The sequence below is a fragment of the Dicentrarchus labrax genome, unplaced genomic scaffold (genome assembly GCF_905237075.1).
Source record: "Dicentrarchus labrax unplaced genomic scaffold, dlabrax2021, whole genome shotgun sequence".
NCBI classification, from domain to species: domain Eukaryota; kingdom Metazoa; phylum Chordata; class Actinopteri; family Moronidae; genus Dicentrarchus; species Dicentrarchus labrax.
Window position 1 is genome coordinate 735,121 of NW_026136716.1, and position 15,725 is coordinate 750,845.

Here is a 15,725-nt window from a genome sequence, read left to right on the forward strand (position 1 = left end):
TATCATTATATATATTAGTATAAATATATATATATATATATATATATATAGTATATATGTACTTTCTTTACAGTGTAATTCACTAAAATAAAGGTTAATTTAATAAAATGTTAATAAAATAAAAGCACTATAGGGGCTTTCATTGTGTGTTGATTCTGGCGCCCCCTGTGGATAAACATGGTCGTGTTTCTACCTCCTGGTTTCATATTTTTAAATAATAATAAATATACTTCCTGTAAATAATACAAACAAGTGAGGTGAGTTTGTGTAACAGTGGAGAATGAAACTGAAGGATTTCACTCTCGTACTCGCCATTAGTGTCGGGTCACTCAGTCATTCATGTGATTTCTGGCACTAAATCGATTTGATTTGTCCTCACAGATCTATGGAAGCTCATTTGTGCCAATGTGACAGGAAAAAGGATTCTGTAAGTTATTATAAAGAGAAACTTTACCAAAATAATGAGTCTGTATCTCTAAAGATCAGTTCTGGATGAAAGCAGGAGAGTTTAAGGTAAATAAAAAAGAATCAGAGCAGAAACACCAAAATGTGACTTTATTGATGGAAAGCTTTTTTTTTAGTTAAAAACATCATTTTATTTACACAGATATCTCAATATGACTGAGGATTCGTGTGGAAATGATAATGTTTGCATTAAAAATCGAAATTTCTAACGAAACAAACAAGTTGTCTTACAAGAGCAGAAGCTCCTGTTCTCCTGGAGGTTCATTCAATGTGTTTTTTAAGGTTTCAGGGGTCTAAAGATGAAAGCAGACTGTGAGAAAATAAAAGCAGCAGCAGCTGACGGACTTTATCAGCCTCTGTGATTAGTTATTAACATAAAAACACACAGTGAGCAGCTGATCAAGCTCCCATACTGAGAGGTTTTAGTTTTACTGTTGAACTCTTTGATTGATTCAATCGCTGTCTCTGAGTGCACAGAGCTCCCTCAGCTCATCTGTTGGTGATAACCTGGAATATTTTAAACATTGAAAGAACATTTTAAGGACATTTAAATGTTAATTTTAAGGTCTAGTTTCTCAATTATTTAAATTATTTCTAAAAAGGTTAGAAAATCAGTGAGTTTACGGGGTTCTTCCTGTTTATCAGAATCGGAATCAGAATCATATATAAAAGGTAAACTGTACAGTTTAATAATGTTAGGATTCAATCAGAGTACAGGAGGCGTTTAATGACCACAGGCAGGAATGATTTCCTGTGGCGCTCTGTGGTGCATCTGGGTGAGAGGAGTCTTCTGCTGAAGGTGCTCCTCTGCTGGGCCAGTGTGTCGTAGAGAGGGTGAGAGACATTGTTCAAGATGGACTGAAGCCTGGACAGCATCCTCCTCTCTGCCACGGTCGTCAGGGTGTCCAGCTCCTCCCCCACGACATCACCGGCCCTCCTGATCAGTTTGTTTAGTCTGTTGTTGTCTGCGACCCTCAGCCCACTGCCCCAGCATGTGACAGTGAAGAAGATCCCACTGATTTACAGATTACAAAAATTAATACAATTATAAAAACATCCTGTGAATTTACATGTCTAATATAAAATAATGTGAAAAATCTGTAACTGCAACACAAGATTTTATGTACAATTAAAGCTAAAAACTGGATTTATCATAGAAAATTACTCAATTTCAGTGACGACGTCAATTTTATGGAATATTACAACATAAGGTAATAAACTACTTTCATTTAGTAATTTTGTATTTAAATTTCTATTTCATGCACTTTGCTCTACACTTTTTTAAGGAAACCTTTTATTTGAGGAACATCGTTGAACAATAAAGTTTTTATCATTTTAAAATTCATATTTTAGGAACTTTTGTAAACATGAAACTCAAAAAGTGCTGCTGGGAAGAAATGAAACAGAAAGTCAAACAAACAGAAAAATGAGCTGTTTGCACCTTTATTGGATTTTATAATACGTTAGAAAACATTTGTCAAAGAGAGGAAAGTAAACAAAACCTTACTGGTAATCAATATCGGTAATCAATAGACTCTCTGAGGCTGAATTTAAAGATTTGATTGAAGTCACATGTTCATGGTCCAGGAGTCCAAAGTGATAGCTGCGTCAGTTCGTGGGTGTATTAAATCTACGGCCTACAGACGCCGCTGCCGTTCACTGGCTGCAAGACCACATCCACTAAAATTAAATTTCTCTTTTGAAGCATATGCAGTCGGGAAACTTCTTCTAGATTTTAAATAAAGCTTTCTTGTTTTTTGAATCCAAACCACGGAAGAGGACATTCTGATAGGAGGCTGACACCTGGCCTCCTCCTACGACGCCTCCACCAGGTGGAACCCTCCGTTCTCCTCCATCCGTTTCTCCCTCTTCCGGGCCTGAACCAGACTGTAGACCACAGCTCCCAGCGTGTTCCTGTTCAGACTGAAGCCCCGCCCACCGCCGCGCTCCGTGAAACTGGACCGCTCCTCGCGACTGCTCACGAAAAACGTACGAACCTGAAGTGAACAAACAAACATGATACCGACTGTTTGTTTGTCCTCGAATGCTACGAATAAAAACTTTTAAAATACTGATTAAAAGTAAAATTGCACTATAAAATACTTTAATATATTTTTTATAATTATATGAATTAATCTTAATAATATTTAAAGTAACTTAAAATACTAAAAATAGTTCAAATGACTTGAATATGACGAAAACACTTTTAAAAGGCTTTAAAATACTTTAAAAATACAACATAAAACACTTATATTTTAAAATACTTTATATTTGTGTCTTTGCAGAGGTTTTTATTTATTGTTAATCTCATTATTTTGTCACTAACACCTGATGATCTCACCTTTCCGTGGCGTTCACTGATGCCTTTGAGGTAAATGTTCCCTCTGAGCTGCCGTAGGAAGCCTCGCTCCACCAGGATGCAGCTGGTGGACTCTGGGACCTGATGGGGGGGCGGAGTTACATCACTAACATACGGACATACAGACTCACCTGCAGACAGGCGTCCTCACCTGGATCCTCCCGCTGATGCCGGTGCTCTCCATCCGGCTCGCCATGTTCACCGTCGTCCCCCAGATGTCGTACTGAGGTTTGGTGGCGCCGATCACGCCGGCAATCACCGGCCCATGAGCGATACCTGCAGAGGAGGTCAGAGGTCACGATGACAAACATTTAAGAAGAAGAAACAATACTTTGAATATATGGCGTACGCACCGACTCGCAGCTGGAAGCTGTTTCCTGTGTGCGTGTTGATGTGTTTGAGCGTTTCCTGCATGGCGAGAGCGAACAGCACCAACACGCTGAGGTGATGCCAGCCATCCTCGCACTCCTGGACACCAGGAAGGTAGAGAGCAGAGGGAAATTATTTGGTGGCATTATATGTCATCCTGTTCTACGGAAGGTCGAAAGTGTCCAGTAGGTGGAGCCATTTCTAAAAACTGCACCTGTCCAGGTACAAAGAAGCTCTTTGATGGGGAGAGACTGACTCCAGTTTTATATTTATATTTTTCTTGTGAAAGAAAACCTAAACAAAAAGTGTAGAACTGGAAAATATTGTGTGAAAAATGGTTAAAATAAAAGAAAAATATATGTTGAATATAAATACAGAACATAAAAAAAAACAACAACAAACTAATAAGACTTTTAATAACTAATAAATAGTTTCATTGTTGTAATGTGGATAATGATTAAAATATCTAAAGAAAAACTTTAAAAATACTTTGGTTTGATTCTGACCTGTCTGTCAGGAGAGAGACCAGAAGCTGCCATATACGAACTGCCGATGGTTTTAATCTTCTCCACTTCCTGGAAGTAACATTCATCCAGCAGCTGCACAGAGAGAGAAATGATTATATTATTTATTACAAACATTTCATTTATTAGTCCAGAAATGAGTCCAAATCTGTCCTCTCCTGTACTTACATATGCCAAGTGCTGAGCGAATCTATGTTGAAAAGTTATTTTGAAGATAAAAGAGACATATACACACATCGTAAGTTAGATAATGTTAGCAAAGCGCTAGCTAATTGGAATCAATCATTAGTTAGTTAGTGTTTTGCTAACAATGTTATGCTAACATTAGCTAACTTACGATGTGACTCTATATATTAATAATTGATAAGTTGATTGACAGATCATTTGTGTGTGTGTGTGACCTCATCGAAGTCGGTGATGATGTGGTTGAGGAGGCGGAGACATTCAACGGGCTGATGAACGACCTCCTTCTGCTCGTAGAAGTCAGAGAAACCCGGCAGGGAGGCGAAGAGGACGCCGACTCGCTCGTACGACTGCGAGTACAACTCCTGCAGACACACACAGTTAACACCTGCACACGCACTGACACACACCTGGCGGCAGGTTGGTGGCAGGTGGGCGGTACCTCGTCGTGGCGGTCTCTGTCCAGGAAGTGCTGGGCGACGTGTGCCGGCAGGATGTTGAGCAGCAGACACTCGTTGTGCTCCCTCAGCTCCCTCATGTCCTCCACCTCCTTCCTCGCCTGGAGTCGCCACAGGAAGTCCAGCCGCGCCGTCGCCTCCAGCTACCGACGAAGGAGAACGCAGACAATGAAATTTCTGTATTTTTATTATTTTTCATAGTTTTACTCAACAGGAATCAGAAGAACTCACGTGTCTGCTGTTGTAGAGGACGGCTACCACAAACATCACCATGAGAACGACGCAAATGCCCTTCTTACACAAGTGATGAGACCTGAAAGACACAATTGTTATGGTGTATTTATACGAGTAAATACTACTACTAATAATAATAATAAAAATAATAATAATGCTGGATGTAGCATTGTGTCTCTATGTGGCAGGTGTGTACCAATGAGGTCACCTGTGCGTCTCTATGAGGTAGGTGTAGAGGGCGGCGGCCAGCAGGAGGACGACCAGCTTCAACACGCAACTCAACCTGAGGAACACTGCGCAGGTAACCATGGCAACCACACCACTCAGCACCATGTACTGGAATACGGTTAAATTGTTATCATACGGTTAAATTAATGTATCGTCCGCATAGAAAAGACACAACAGCGTTTACGTTTGTTTGTTTGTTAGCGCTCACCTCTGGATGTGTGCAGATGTTGATGTCCGACCAGGTGGAGGTGGGCGGAGCCAGCTGGGAGTCGCTGCTGTTGTGAGTGTCTGACGAATCGCACCACAGCTGGAGAGACGAAGGGAAACAGCAACAACATAACTCAAAATGTTTAAAGCAGCAACAGAAACCTTTGAAACCGTTACGCTCAGTGTAACCAACATGTCTCGGTTCCTTCGGGTCGACATGTTTTTAACAACTTACAATGTCTGAGGAGGCGACTCCGAAGTTGACGGCGATGGCGGTGAGCGTGAGCATCGTCCTGGCGGGTTTGGTTTCGTGAACCCAGCAGCAGAGAGACTGCAGGGGGGCGGGGCAACGCTTAAGCTCCTCCCCCAGAGTGAGCAGCAGGAGCAGGAAGTAAACGCTGCCGCTGATCAAGAACTGAGCAGCCATCGGACAAAATCTGAGCAATATATTGGACAGTTACTGAATACATATTACACAGACAGGTAGACAGACAGGTATATGGACAGGTAGACAGAGGTAGAAGGACAGGTAGACGGAGATAGAGACCCAGGTAGACAGAGGTAGAAGGATAGGTAGACAGAGGTAGAAGGACAGGTAGACGGAGATAGAGACCCAGGTAGACAGAGGTAGAAGGATAGGTAGACAGAGGTAGAAGGACAGGTAGACGGAGGTAGAAGGACAGGTAGACAGAGGTAGAAGGACAGGTAGACGGAGGTAGAAGGACAGATAGAGGGACAGGTAGACAGGTACAAGGACAGGTAGAAGGGTAGACAGGTAGATGGACAGGTAGAGGTACAAGTAGAGGGACAGGTGGAAGGACAGGTGGAAGGACAGGTAGAAGGGTAGACAGGTAGATGGACAGGTGGAGGTACAGGTAGAGGGACAGGTAGAAGGACAGGTAGAAGGGTAGACAGGTAGATGGACAGGTGTACCGTGGGGCAGGGATCAGTGCCTGGACAGCCATCAGCAGCAGCAGCAGGATGAACGAACACACCATGTTGGACTTGAAGAGTTCGTCTCTCATTTGGGAGTACTGAGGGACAAAGGGAGGAAGGTCACCTGACAGCTCAAACACAGCCACCGCCCCCTACAGGAAGTGAAGTCATTACCTTTCCCTCCATGTTGGAGTCCTTGAACACCTGAGTGAACGTTGTGATATGCTCCTTCCTCATCCGCTCGCTGCTCCGGACCTCCATGGCCTGACAGATCCTCTTGTTGACCTCCCGCGATCCTGACCGCTGCGCTGCGATCTGATTGGGCAGCTGAGTTAACGATCCGTTCGTGAAGGTGGCGAGGATCTACGGAGTGCCACAAGAGACAAGAAAGGGTCAAACTTCCAAACATACCTCTAGAAAAACTCACATTCGTCTTTAGATGCTTCATTGTCCTCACAAAGTTCATTCCCAGGATGTCTCCGAATGGCAGCTCGGCGCTCCATGTCGTCATCTCGTCGTAACTTGGACGCCTCGCTCTCGGTGGCTCCGCCTCCTCCCGCGGCGCCGGGCGGATCAGGTAGGTGTCGATGTTGTGTTTCCTTAGAAACTCGCTGCGTTCCTGGCCGTGCCCCGCGTCCGTCTCGTAGATCCCGCCGAGAGAGTCCATTGTGGCCCGCGAGATATGAATCCGCCTGAGAGGACAGTCAAAACATTTTCAAGAAACTGAGGACACATTTTTTGGAAATCAAAGAAAGAAAATTAACATTTTGTGTTAGCATTTTGTAAAAGGAGGACATTTGTTTGAGAATGAAGGACATTTTTGGTGAAGTTAGAAATATGTCAAGTGAAAACAACCATATAATCAGTAAATCTTATGTAAAGTGGGGACAGTTTACTCATCATGGGACTGTCTGAGGATCTTGTCCTGTATTAACTTGCATTATATCAATAAAACCGTGTGTGGCTGACCCCGGCACTCCTGCGGCCTCCAGGCTGTTGGCAATGTCCACGTCCCAGCTCCAGATGTCAAACTGCCACTTCTGAAGACCCAGAACACCGCAGAGGACCGAACCCGAATGGACGCCGATCCTCATGTCCACGTCCTGCTGCAACTCCCGACGGACGTAACTGCAACAGAGACATGTAAGCGTCTCTATGGAGCTTCACGTGGCGAAGGCGAAGGTGCGTCTGTGCCATTTTTACCGTATGGTGTTGATCATACTGAGACCCATCTCCACGCAGCAGCGGGCATGCCCCCTCTGGGGCTCCGGTACTCCAGAGACACAATAATAACAGTCCCCCAGGATCTTAATGCGCAGACACTGGTGCTCCTGAACACGGTGTAAATACACACAGTCATTATTAACAGCCATTAACTGATGGATGAGTATGATGTTGAAAGAGAGAATATAATGACCTCTGCCAGCCTATCGAAGCGACCAAAGAGTTCATTGAGAGTTTTAACGAGTTCTTGAGCCGAAAGAATCAGCGACAAAGAGGTGAAGCCGATAATATCCGCAAACAGAATGCTGTGAAAGACATCAAAAACGTTGATTAAAAAACTAAATTATTAGCTGGTATTAGCATATCAGATAGAATTTTGCTAGCGATACCGTTAGCTACAAAATGTATTTCCATTTTATGCCAATTTATACTTCAGGTAAATATTCTATTATTTACTCCACTACATTTATTTTACAGATTTCGTTATTTTGCTAATTAGGATTATTAAAACATAAACTAATCAATTATGATTATTTAATATTAAACTACCAGAAGCATATAAAGCTATTAAACCAGCGCAACATTAAAGTGATAAGCTTATAATGATGTTAGCAACTGGCTACCTACTTCCACATCAAATAGACTGACAGCATCATGATCCCCCCACTGATAATGTCAGTAATTACTTGTGGGGTTCCTCAGGACTCTATCCTCGGCCCGTTATTTTTAAAAATCAGCTAACAGAAGCAGATTTGAACAGCTAGCGTCTGAGTCTGTGTGTCCAGGCCGGCTTACGCGTTTGTCTACCTGACGTCTTTGTAGTGATGGATGTAGATCTTTTGGAACTGCTGAGGCAGCAGATATTCATCTATGGGGGCCATGTCAGCGATCATCTCTAGAACCAGAAATCGAGGCAGGATGGACATCACCAGACGTTCCTGGAGGACACAGAGACGATAAATTGATATATTACGTCTGTTTTTCAAATATCTGAAGTAAAACAACTGAAGTTATTTCCAGGATAATTTAAAGCACCTCACTAAAGAGTCAAAAGCCTGAGCTTTCTACCTGTCTCTGGTTCTCTCGCTCCAGTCGGACTCGTCCCTCGATACAGCGTCTGGTCTCCAGGAAGGCCTGTCTCTGAGTCCGGTCTGACAGGTAGTGAATGAACAGACCGGCGGTGTTCATGGCCAGGTACAAGAGCGCCTTCGACAACACCTGGACAGGTAACACCAGGTAACACCAGGTAACAACAGGTAACAACAGGTGACACCAGCTGACACCAGCTGACACCAGGTGACACCAGGTAACAACAGGTAACACCAGGGAGACAACAGGTGACAACAGGTGACAACAGGTGACAACAGCTGACACCAGGTGACACCAGGTAACAACAGGTTAAAACAGGTAACACCAGGGAAACAACAGGTTACAACAGGTAACACCAGGGAGACAACAGGTGACAACAGGTGACAACAGGTGACACCAGGTGACACCAGGTGACACCAGGTAACAACAGGTTAAAACAGGTAACACCAGGGAAACAACAGGTGACAACAGGTGACACCAGGTAACAACAGGTAAGACCAGGTAACACCAGGTGACACCAGGTAACAACAGGTAACACCAGGTGACACCAGGTGACAACAGGTGACAACAGGTGACAACAGGTGACAACAGGTGACACCAGGTGACACCAGGTAAACTTGATCAGACCAGCACACGCGATCATAGCGGGAAATGTGGCGTGATATTTGAGCTCTCACCTTTCTGAAAAAGGTGTGGTCGCCGTAGTGACAGCAGACATCCAGCAGCAGGTGCAAGGAGGAGGTGGTTGCCCCGGCGACGATGGACCAGAGGAGGGGGAGGGGCAGCAGGGTGTAGGTGGAGAACAGAGAGAAGAAGACGTACCAGGAGTGATCGCTCTCCGCCCAACTGAACACACCCACCAACACCTGCAGAGCCTGAGACAGCCAGCTGACCACAGACAGGTACCTGAGACAGACAGACAGACAGGTACAGACAACAGACAGACAGGTATAGACAGACAGGTGCAGACCAACTACATTTCCCAGCATACCTCAGCCACTGCGGCGACGACATCACCGTCTTCTTGGTCAGCGACAGGAAGCAGATTCCCGCCCACAGGACGACCGATAAGGCAGCCAGCCAATCACAGGCCACGCCCCACCAGCCCGGCGGCCATGTTAGCAACAGGATGAAGAGTCTGGTGACGATGTCGATCACGTTGGTGACGACCAGCGAGGTTCTTCTCTGACCAGATGAAAACTGCTGGTAGAGCTGCTCTAAGTCTGGAGACCTGAGGACAGTTATTAGCTTAGCTACAGTTAGCTAGTTGGAAGCTACCATTAGCCACTCAGACGTTAGCTGATAAAAAGCAGTTTGTTTAAGTTTACTTGAATGTGTGTTGCAGTGCGGGGATGAAGACTCCTCTCACTGTTGACCCCCAGGAGACGAAGAAGTCGGCGTCGCCGAGCGAGTCGTGTTTTGTGTCCGCCGCCACGGTGATCCTCGGCATGGACGGGTGGATACGAGCAGCCGACGAGCGCCGCTTCTGCCAGTGCGCTCCACGAGATGCCTTATTGCGGATCTGCCTGTTCATTTAAGTTATATTGTAAATTAATTTAAGATTAAAATGAACTAAATTAATCTAACTTAAAGATTTTTTGTTGATGACCTCACTGTACCTGCTGATGACCTCACTCTACCTGCTGATGACCTCACTCTACCTGCTGATGACCTCACTCTACCTGTTAATGACCTCACTCTACCTGTTAATGACCTCACTCTACCTGCTGATGACCTCACTCTACCTGTTAATGACCTCACTCTACCTGCTGATGACCTCACTCTACCTGCTGATGACCTCACTCTACCTGTTGATGACCTCACTGTACCTGCTGATGACCTCACTCTACCCGTTGATGACCTCACTCTACTTGCTGATGACCTCACTCTACCTGCTGATGACCTCACTCCACCCGTTGATGACCTCACTCTACCTGCTGATGACCTCACTCTACCCGCTGATGACCTCACTCTACTTGCTGATGACCTCACTCTACCTGCTGATGACCTCACTCTACCCGTTGATGACCTCACTCTACCTGCTGATGACCTCACTCTACCCGCTGATGACCTCACTCTACTTGCTGATGACCTCACTCTACCAGCTGATGACCTCACTCCACCCGTTGATGACCTCACTCTACCTGCTGATGACCTCACTCTACCCGTTGATGACCTCACTCTACCCGTTGATGACCTCACTCTACCTGCTGATGACCTCACTCTACCCGCTGATGACCTCACTCTACCTGCTGATGACCTCACTCTACCCGTTGATGACCTCACTCTACCCGCTGATGACCTCACTCTACCTGCTGATGACCTCACTCTACCCGTTGATGACCTCACTCTACCCGTTGATGACCTCACTCTACTTGCTGATGACCTCACTCTACCTGCTGATGACCTCACTCACTGTTGATGACCTCACTGTACCTGCCGATGACCTCACTCTACCTGTTAATGACCTCACTCTACCTGCTGATGACCTCACTCTACCCGCTGATGACCTCACTGTACCTGCTGATGACCTCACTCTACCCGTTGATGACCTCACTCTACCTGCTGATGACCTCACTCTACCTGCTGATGACCTCACTCTACCTGTTGATGACCTCACTCACTGTTGATGACCTCACTGTACCTGCTGATGACCTCACTCTACCTGCTGATGACCTCACTCTACCTGCTGATGACCTCACTCTACCTGTTGATGACCTCACTCACTGTTGATGACCTCACTGTACCTGCTGATGACCTCACTCTACCTGTTGATGTCAGCGATGTAGGCGTCAGTGACGATGATGCGGTGCCTCCCCCTCTCCAGGCCTCCGGCGAGCCGCAGCGAGTACAGGTTGTGCTGGTCGATGATGTTTCTGACGGCGTTTTGCCACAGCAGCTGCTTCCTCCTCAGGCTGGGGGCGGGGCTTATGTTTGTGCTGAAGGTGATGTCACTGGTCTGCCGCAACGCCTCGCAGTCGCCGTTCTCCAGCGTGACGCAGGTCTCGTCCATGGTTACCTCATCTGCGAGCCGATTGGTGGAGAGATAAAACAGTGAACCCAGAGTCAGCCCAATTATTTTAGGCTTTTATTGTGAAATGTCCGTGGAGGAAGTGTGAGTATCACTGATGGCCATTTGATGACCATATCTAATAAAAGACAGTAAGTTGTATCTGTGAGTTCCTTTGCGTAACAAAAGACTGAAGGTCTGTCAGTGGGACAGTTGGCCTGAACACATGGCGTTGGTCCAGGTCACAGGCAGGTGGACGGCTAATCCAATCAGGTTACAGACGTGTTAGCTCTGCGAGCACACAGAGAAAAGGCTTTCAGGATGAGCTGAGTTCAGTAATGTAACATTATCTCTGCTACTATTAAATCCAATACAAAGCAGGACAGCTAACGTTAGTTTAACTCTGACAGCATGCAGGACTTATGGTGAGATCCATTTGAACCGGGAAGTTTCCGGTCTGAGACACAGTCCATACAGTAGTGTCACACTTTGGTCTGTGGATGGTTTGTATCTGAACGAAGAGTTATCAACTGCTACTGCTAACAATGGCTACTGGCTAACCTAGCTAGAGCTTGGTTTCCATCTACAGTGTGATGTCATTCGCCAGCTCAGACTTTGGACTTCTGAAGTAAATGGACTCCCACATCGTGGATGTTGGAGTCCAAAAAACATGGGCATGCTAACATTAGCACCTTTTGTTTTTCTCGTGTTTTTCCGGATGATACATTTTGTAAATCTGAATGTTTCTGTTTTAAAATATAGATATAGAGGTATTATGCTTCTCTTTAGTTCTTCTGTACAAGAGACTGAACAGACACTGCCCCGATACCTACAGCTACAGTAGCTACAGTTAGCAGCTAAAGTAGCTTACTGCTAACAAGAACTTATATTTCTTTTCATACACTGTAAAAACAAACAACTGGCAACTATAGTCCCAGAACTTTACTGTAATAAATACGGTACGATTACATTAAAAGGATATTAGTACTGTTGATTTTAAGTCGGAGTTATTAGCATCAACAGTAAGATATCAGTGTTTTCCTGTTACAGAAACCACATTGAACCTTTTTAGAGTTTACAGTCTTTTACTGACGTAGTTTGACAGTTTTTTACTGTAAAATCTACATTTTTTACATTTCATCAATGCTTCACATAACAAACTGAAACAACACATACAAACAAAAATGAACAACAATAAATAAAATGTTGTGAGGCTTAAATTTAATAGAAACAATGTGTGTGTGTGTGTGTGTGTTTCAGACCTACTTGCAGCCGTGTTGATATGTTTGTCGTCCGGATGAAGAAGTGTGTGATACCAGTCTCATGCCTCGGTCACGCCGCGTCCCGGTAGATGCTTCTGTTGTATTCTCACTAATGGTTTTCTCGCCAGCTTCGTCTTGTCTCTTTTCATCTTCTCGTTTTATTTAACCCTTCTGTTTGTACGTGAATACGTCTTTATAGTTTCATCTCCAAATGTTCTTGAAGAAAACGGCAAAATCCCAAAAGTGAAGACAATAAGAAACACAAATCTTTACATTATCTGTCTTTAATTTATCTCCAGGCTGCAAAAGACTCCAAAAGAGGTCAAAGGTCACAGCAGCTGGTTTCCAAAGTCAAATATAAGAACCAAGACGATGGAGAACGAACCGGGAACTCAGGACAAAGACAACAGAGAGAGAGGTGGATCAAAAGTGTCTGTTAATCCCATCAGGAATCCCTGAAACAGAGACAAATGACTGCTCGCTAATAGGATAGATTAACTGTGTGTGTGTGTGTGTGTGTGTTCTCAGGTGCATGATGGGATTGGCAGACCTCCCAACAGGTCACATTCTGCTTGTGTGTGTAGTTTAAGGTTTGTTTGTGACAGTGAGAAACATGTTGATTCAAACCGTCTGTCGGAGAGCAGCAAACAGACCTGAAAGTACGAAAAGTTATCAATGAATCAGTCATTCTGATCAATAACAGGGAGAAGGGTGAAGGAATCAATGAAATTAGGAACATTAAACAACAGACGAGGATTCAAAAAAAACATCCTCATGTAACAAGATGTCCCAAAATGGTCCAAAGACAGACAGAGAAGAACAGGCTGGAGGCGGAGAAATTTGTTTTATCTTTTTATTATTTCAATCCAGTAAAACGTACACACACACACACACACACACACACACACACACACACACACACACACACACACACACACACACACACACACACACACACACACACGGAGTCCTCGTTGTCTTCTGTGTTATTGTGAACCTTTGTGGAACGTCTATGCTGTGGTTTTCCCTCCACGCTGCACAAGTAAAGGAATTTGATTCATCACACCGGGTTCGTAATTCTTCAGAGAACTAGCAACTCTCAATATTATGGAAGAATTTCCCCTACACCTTAAAGTGTGTCTGAGGCGACAGGAAACGCATCATCAACGTGTGTGCGATCAGTGTGAGACGGTGGCAATCACGTTTTCAGCTCCAAGCGTGACTGAAGTTGCAGTCATGAGGTACGGAGTCCAAACTATGACAAAACTCCTCAAACACACTCGTTATCTGAGTGTGTTTGAGGAGTTTAAAACGTCTCTTCCTCGTACAAAACAAGTAAAAAACAATGCTTGTAACATTTGTCCATTTATTTATTGATCTAATATATTAATTGATGTTTTCTTCATATTAAAAAGGTCCAGTGTGTAATATTTTTTGGGTTCTATTGTCAGAAATGTAATATAATATTCATGTTTGTTTTATTTAGCGTATAATCACCTGAAGATAATAATTGTGGAAAAACATTTAAATAATAGTAATATTTTACAATTTAAATATTACAGAAAGCAACTTTAAATTCACAAATTAAAACAAAATCATAAAAATATATAAAAAGCACATTAAAGTGTTAATTCCCGTCTAAAAATATAAAACTATCAGAACATATTAATGCTGTCATTCAGCTATTCACAGTACGAAACTATCTTTGTCGGATGGTAAAGAGTTGGTAGACGGACGAGTCTTTCAGTCCGACAACCCGTCATCGTGTAAACGCCCTTGTTCAGGTCAGAGAACTTTATGAGAATCGTAGACGACAAAATTCTGTTTCACAAGAGACGAAACTGCAGCTTATAAAATGTATATTTTGTTAAATAACAACAGCAAATTACATGTGAGAAAAAGAAAGAATCAAATCACATGCTTTTAGTTGGGTAAGGGAACAACTTACTTATTTCAGGGAACAAAAAGTATTTGGTGTTATGAGAGAACTATTTAGGGAACAGTTTGTAGGTTAGATGGAACAACAAGAACTTAAGGGAACAAGTTAAGTAGAAATGTAATGAGAAAAAATAGAGTCGAGGGCACAAAATAATTATTAATAGTACTAATACCATCGTGCAGTAACTGTCACTTAAGGGAACAAGATATTAATTTAGGGCTGATGAAATTTTAGATAATAAAATAGGACACTTAAGGAAACAAATTACCAATGGGAGGGAACAGTTGAGGGAACAAATGACACATTTTCAACAAAAAAAATAGGAATCTATTTAGGACCAAATTAGAACTTAAGGGAACAGATTATAAATATAATGGAACAAATTAGTAATTTATGGGAACACATTTGTCACAAATTGTGAATTTAAATCACAACATTTTAATTCTGTTCATTTAAGTTTAAAAGCATAAATTAATAAATTAAGTAAACAAGTAATCTGAGGGAACAGAATTTGAAAGACAAACAGTATTGTAGGGCAGTTAGCAATTTCAGGGAACTACTGAATAAAACTAATTACACAATTAAGGGAAAACATTCTTAAGGGAACAAATTAGCCATTAGTGGTAACCAAATCTGGAATATGTGGTAATGTGCCCATTTATGGGAACAAATTACAAATGTGATGGATTGGTAACTTGAGGTAACGCATTGGTCACCTACCCAAACCTTAGGGAACACATCACTACTTGAGAGAAAGAAGATATATAATGGCACAAATTAGGGAACAAATGAAAGGTTTAGTCAGATAAAATGAGCACAAATCAGTCAATGTAAAAAAAGTAAATGAAGGGAACAAATGAGTCCCTTAAGGGAACAAATGAGTCACTTAAGGTATGGCAGTTTTAATGAAAAATTGGGATTTGAGGGCACAATTTCACAATCTGGGGGAACAGATTAGAAATGTAATCATATGGACAGTTGTAGGGAACAAAATAAGGAATTTGAGGGAACACATTACCCCCCCCTCCTCCCCATCCTGTAAACAGCAGCTAACTGGTTCCTGTGCAAGGTTTATAGTCTCAAACACCTCACAGTGAACCAGTCGGCCTTTGTCTTTAGACCTTAGTATTAATATTAGTTTAGTAGCTGCATTGACCAATCATCACCCAGGGGCCGGTGATGTCATCAGCAGGGGGCAGGTTGTTTGTGGAGGGACGACTGGGGCGAGGGGTTGGCAG

At 43.4% G+C, this 15,725-nt stretch overlaps 2 protein-coding genes across 9 annotated transcripts in view; both read right to left on the minus strand.

Annotated features, from left to right (window-relative positions):
• Nucleotides 1-634: 634 nt before the first annotated feature.
• si:ch211-132f19.7 (adenylate cyclase type 8) lies at nucleotides 635-11,008 on the minus strand. 8 transcript variants are annotated; one of them, XR_007887902.1, is made up of 25 exons: nucleotides 10,932-11,008; nucleotides 10,411-10,452; nucleotides 9,605-10,032; nucleotides 9,268-9,507; nucleotides 8,954-9,182; nucleotides 8,256-8,405; nucleotides 7,995-8,125; nucleotides 7,381-7,492; nucleotides 7,167-7,294; nucleotides 6,933-7,091; nucleotides 6,421-6,655; nucleotides 6,138-6,326; nucleotides 5,961-6,061; nucleotides 5,263-5,464; nucleotides 5,029-5,127; nucleotides 4,801-4,928; nucleotides 4,590-4,671; nucleotides 4,343-4,501; nucleotides 4,119-4,265; nucleotides 3,700-3,792; nucleotides 3,178-3,292; nucleotides 2,976-3,100; nucleotides 2,807-2,905; nucleotides 1,973-2,462; nucleotides 635-1,480 (listed from the first exon to the last, which is right to left on the minus strand). XR_007887902.1 is itself a non-coding variant. In XM_051427010.1 (23 exons), exons 2-23 carry the CDS (start codon nucleotides 9,808-9,810, stop codon nucleotides 2,280-2,282), a joined length of 3,312 nt encoding a protein of 1,103 aa, XP_051282970.1. In that variant the 5' UTR covers nucleotides 9,811-10,242; nucleotides 10,411-10,483; the 3' UTR covers nucleotides 1,893-2,279. The 8 variants fall into 8 exon arrangements, 1 of the variants encoding a protein (XP_051282970.1); XR_007887900.1 differs by having other exon boundaries at nucleotides 9,605-10,242; nucleotides 10,411-10,473; XR_007887903.1 differs by lacking the exon at nucleotides 10,411-10,452 and adding an exon at nucleotides 10,516-10,557.
• Nucleotides 11,009-14,390: 3,382 nt separating this feature from the next.
• Nucleotides 14,391-15,725, minus strand: part of dnajc27 (DnaJ (Hsp40) homolog, subfamily C, member 27) — a 6,386-nt gene continuing 5,051 nt past the window's right edge. The window contains exon 8 of the transcript XR_007887906.1: nucleotides 14,391-15,725. This exon is cut by the window's right edge and continues 148 nt beyond it. The gene's annotated coding sequence lies outside the window, so the exon portion shown is untranslated.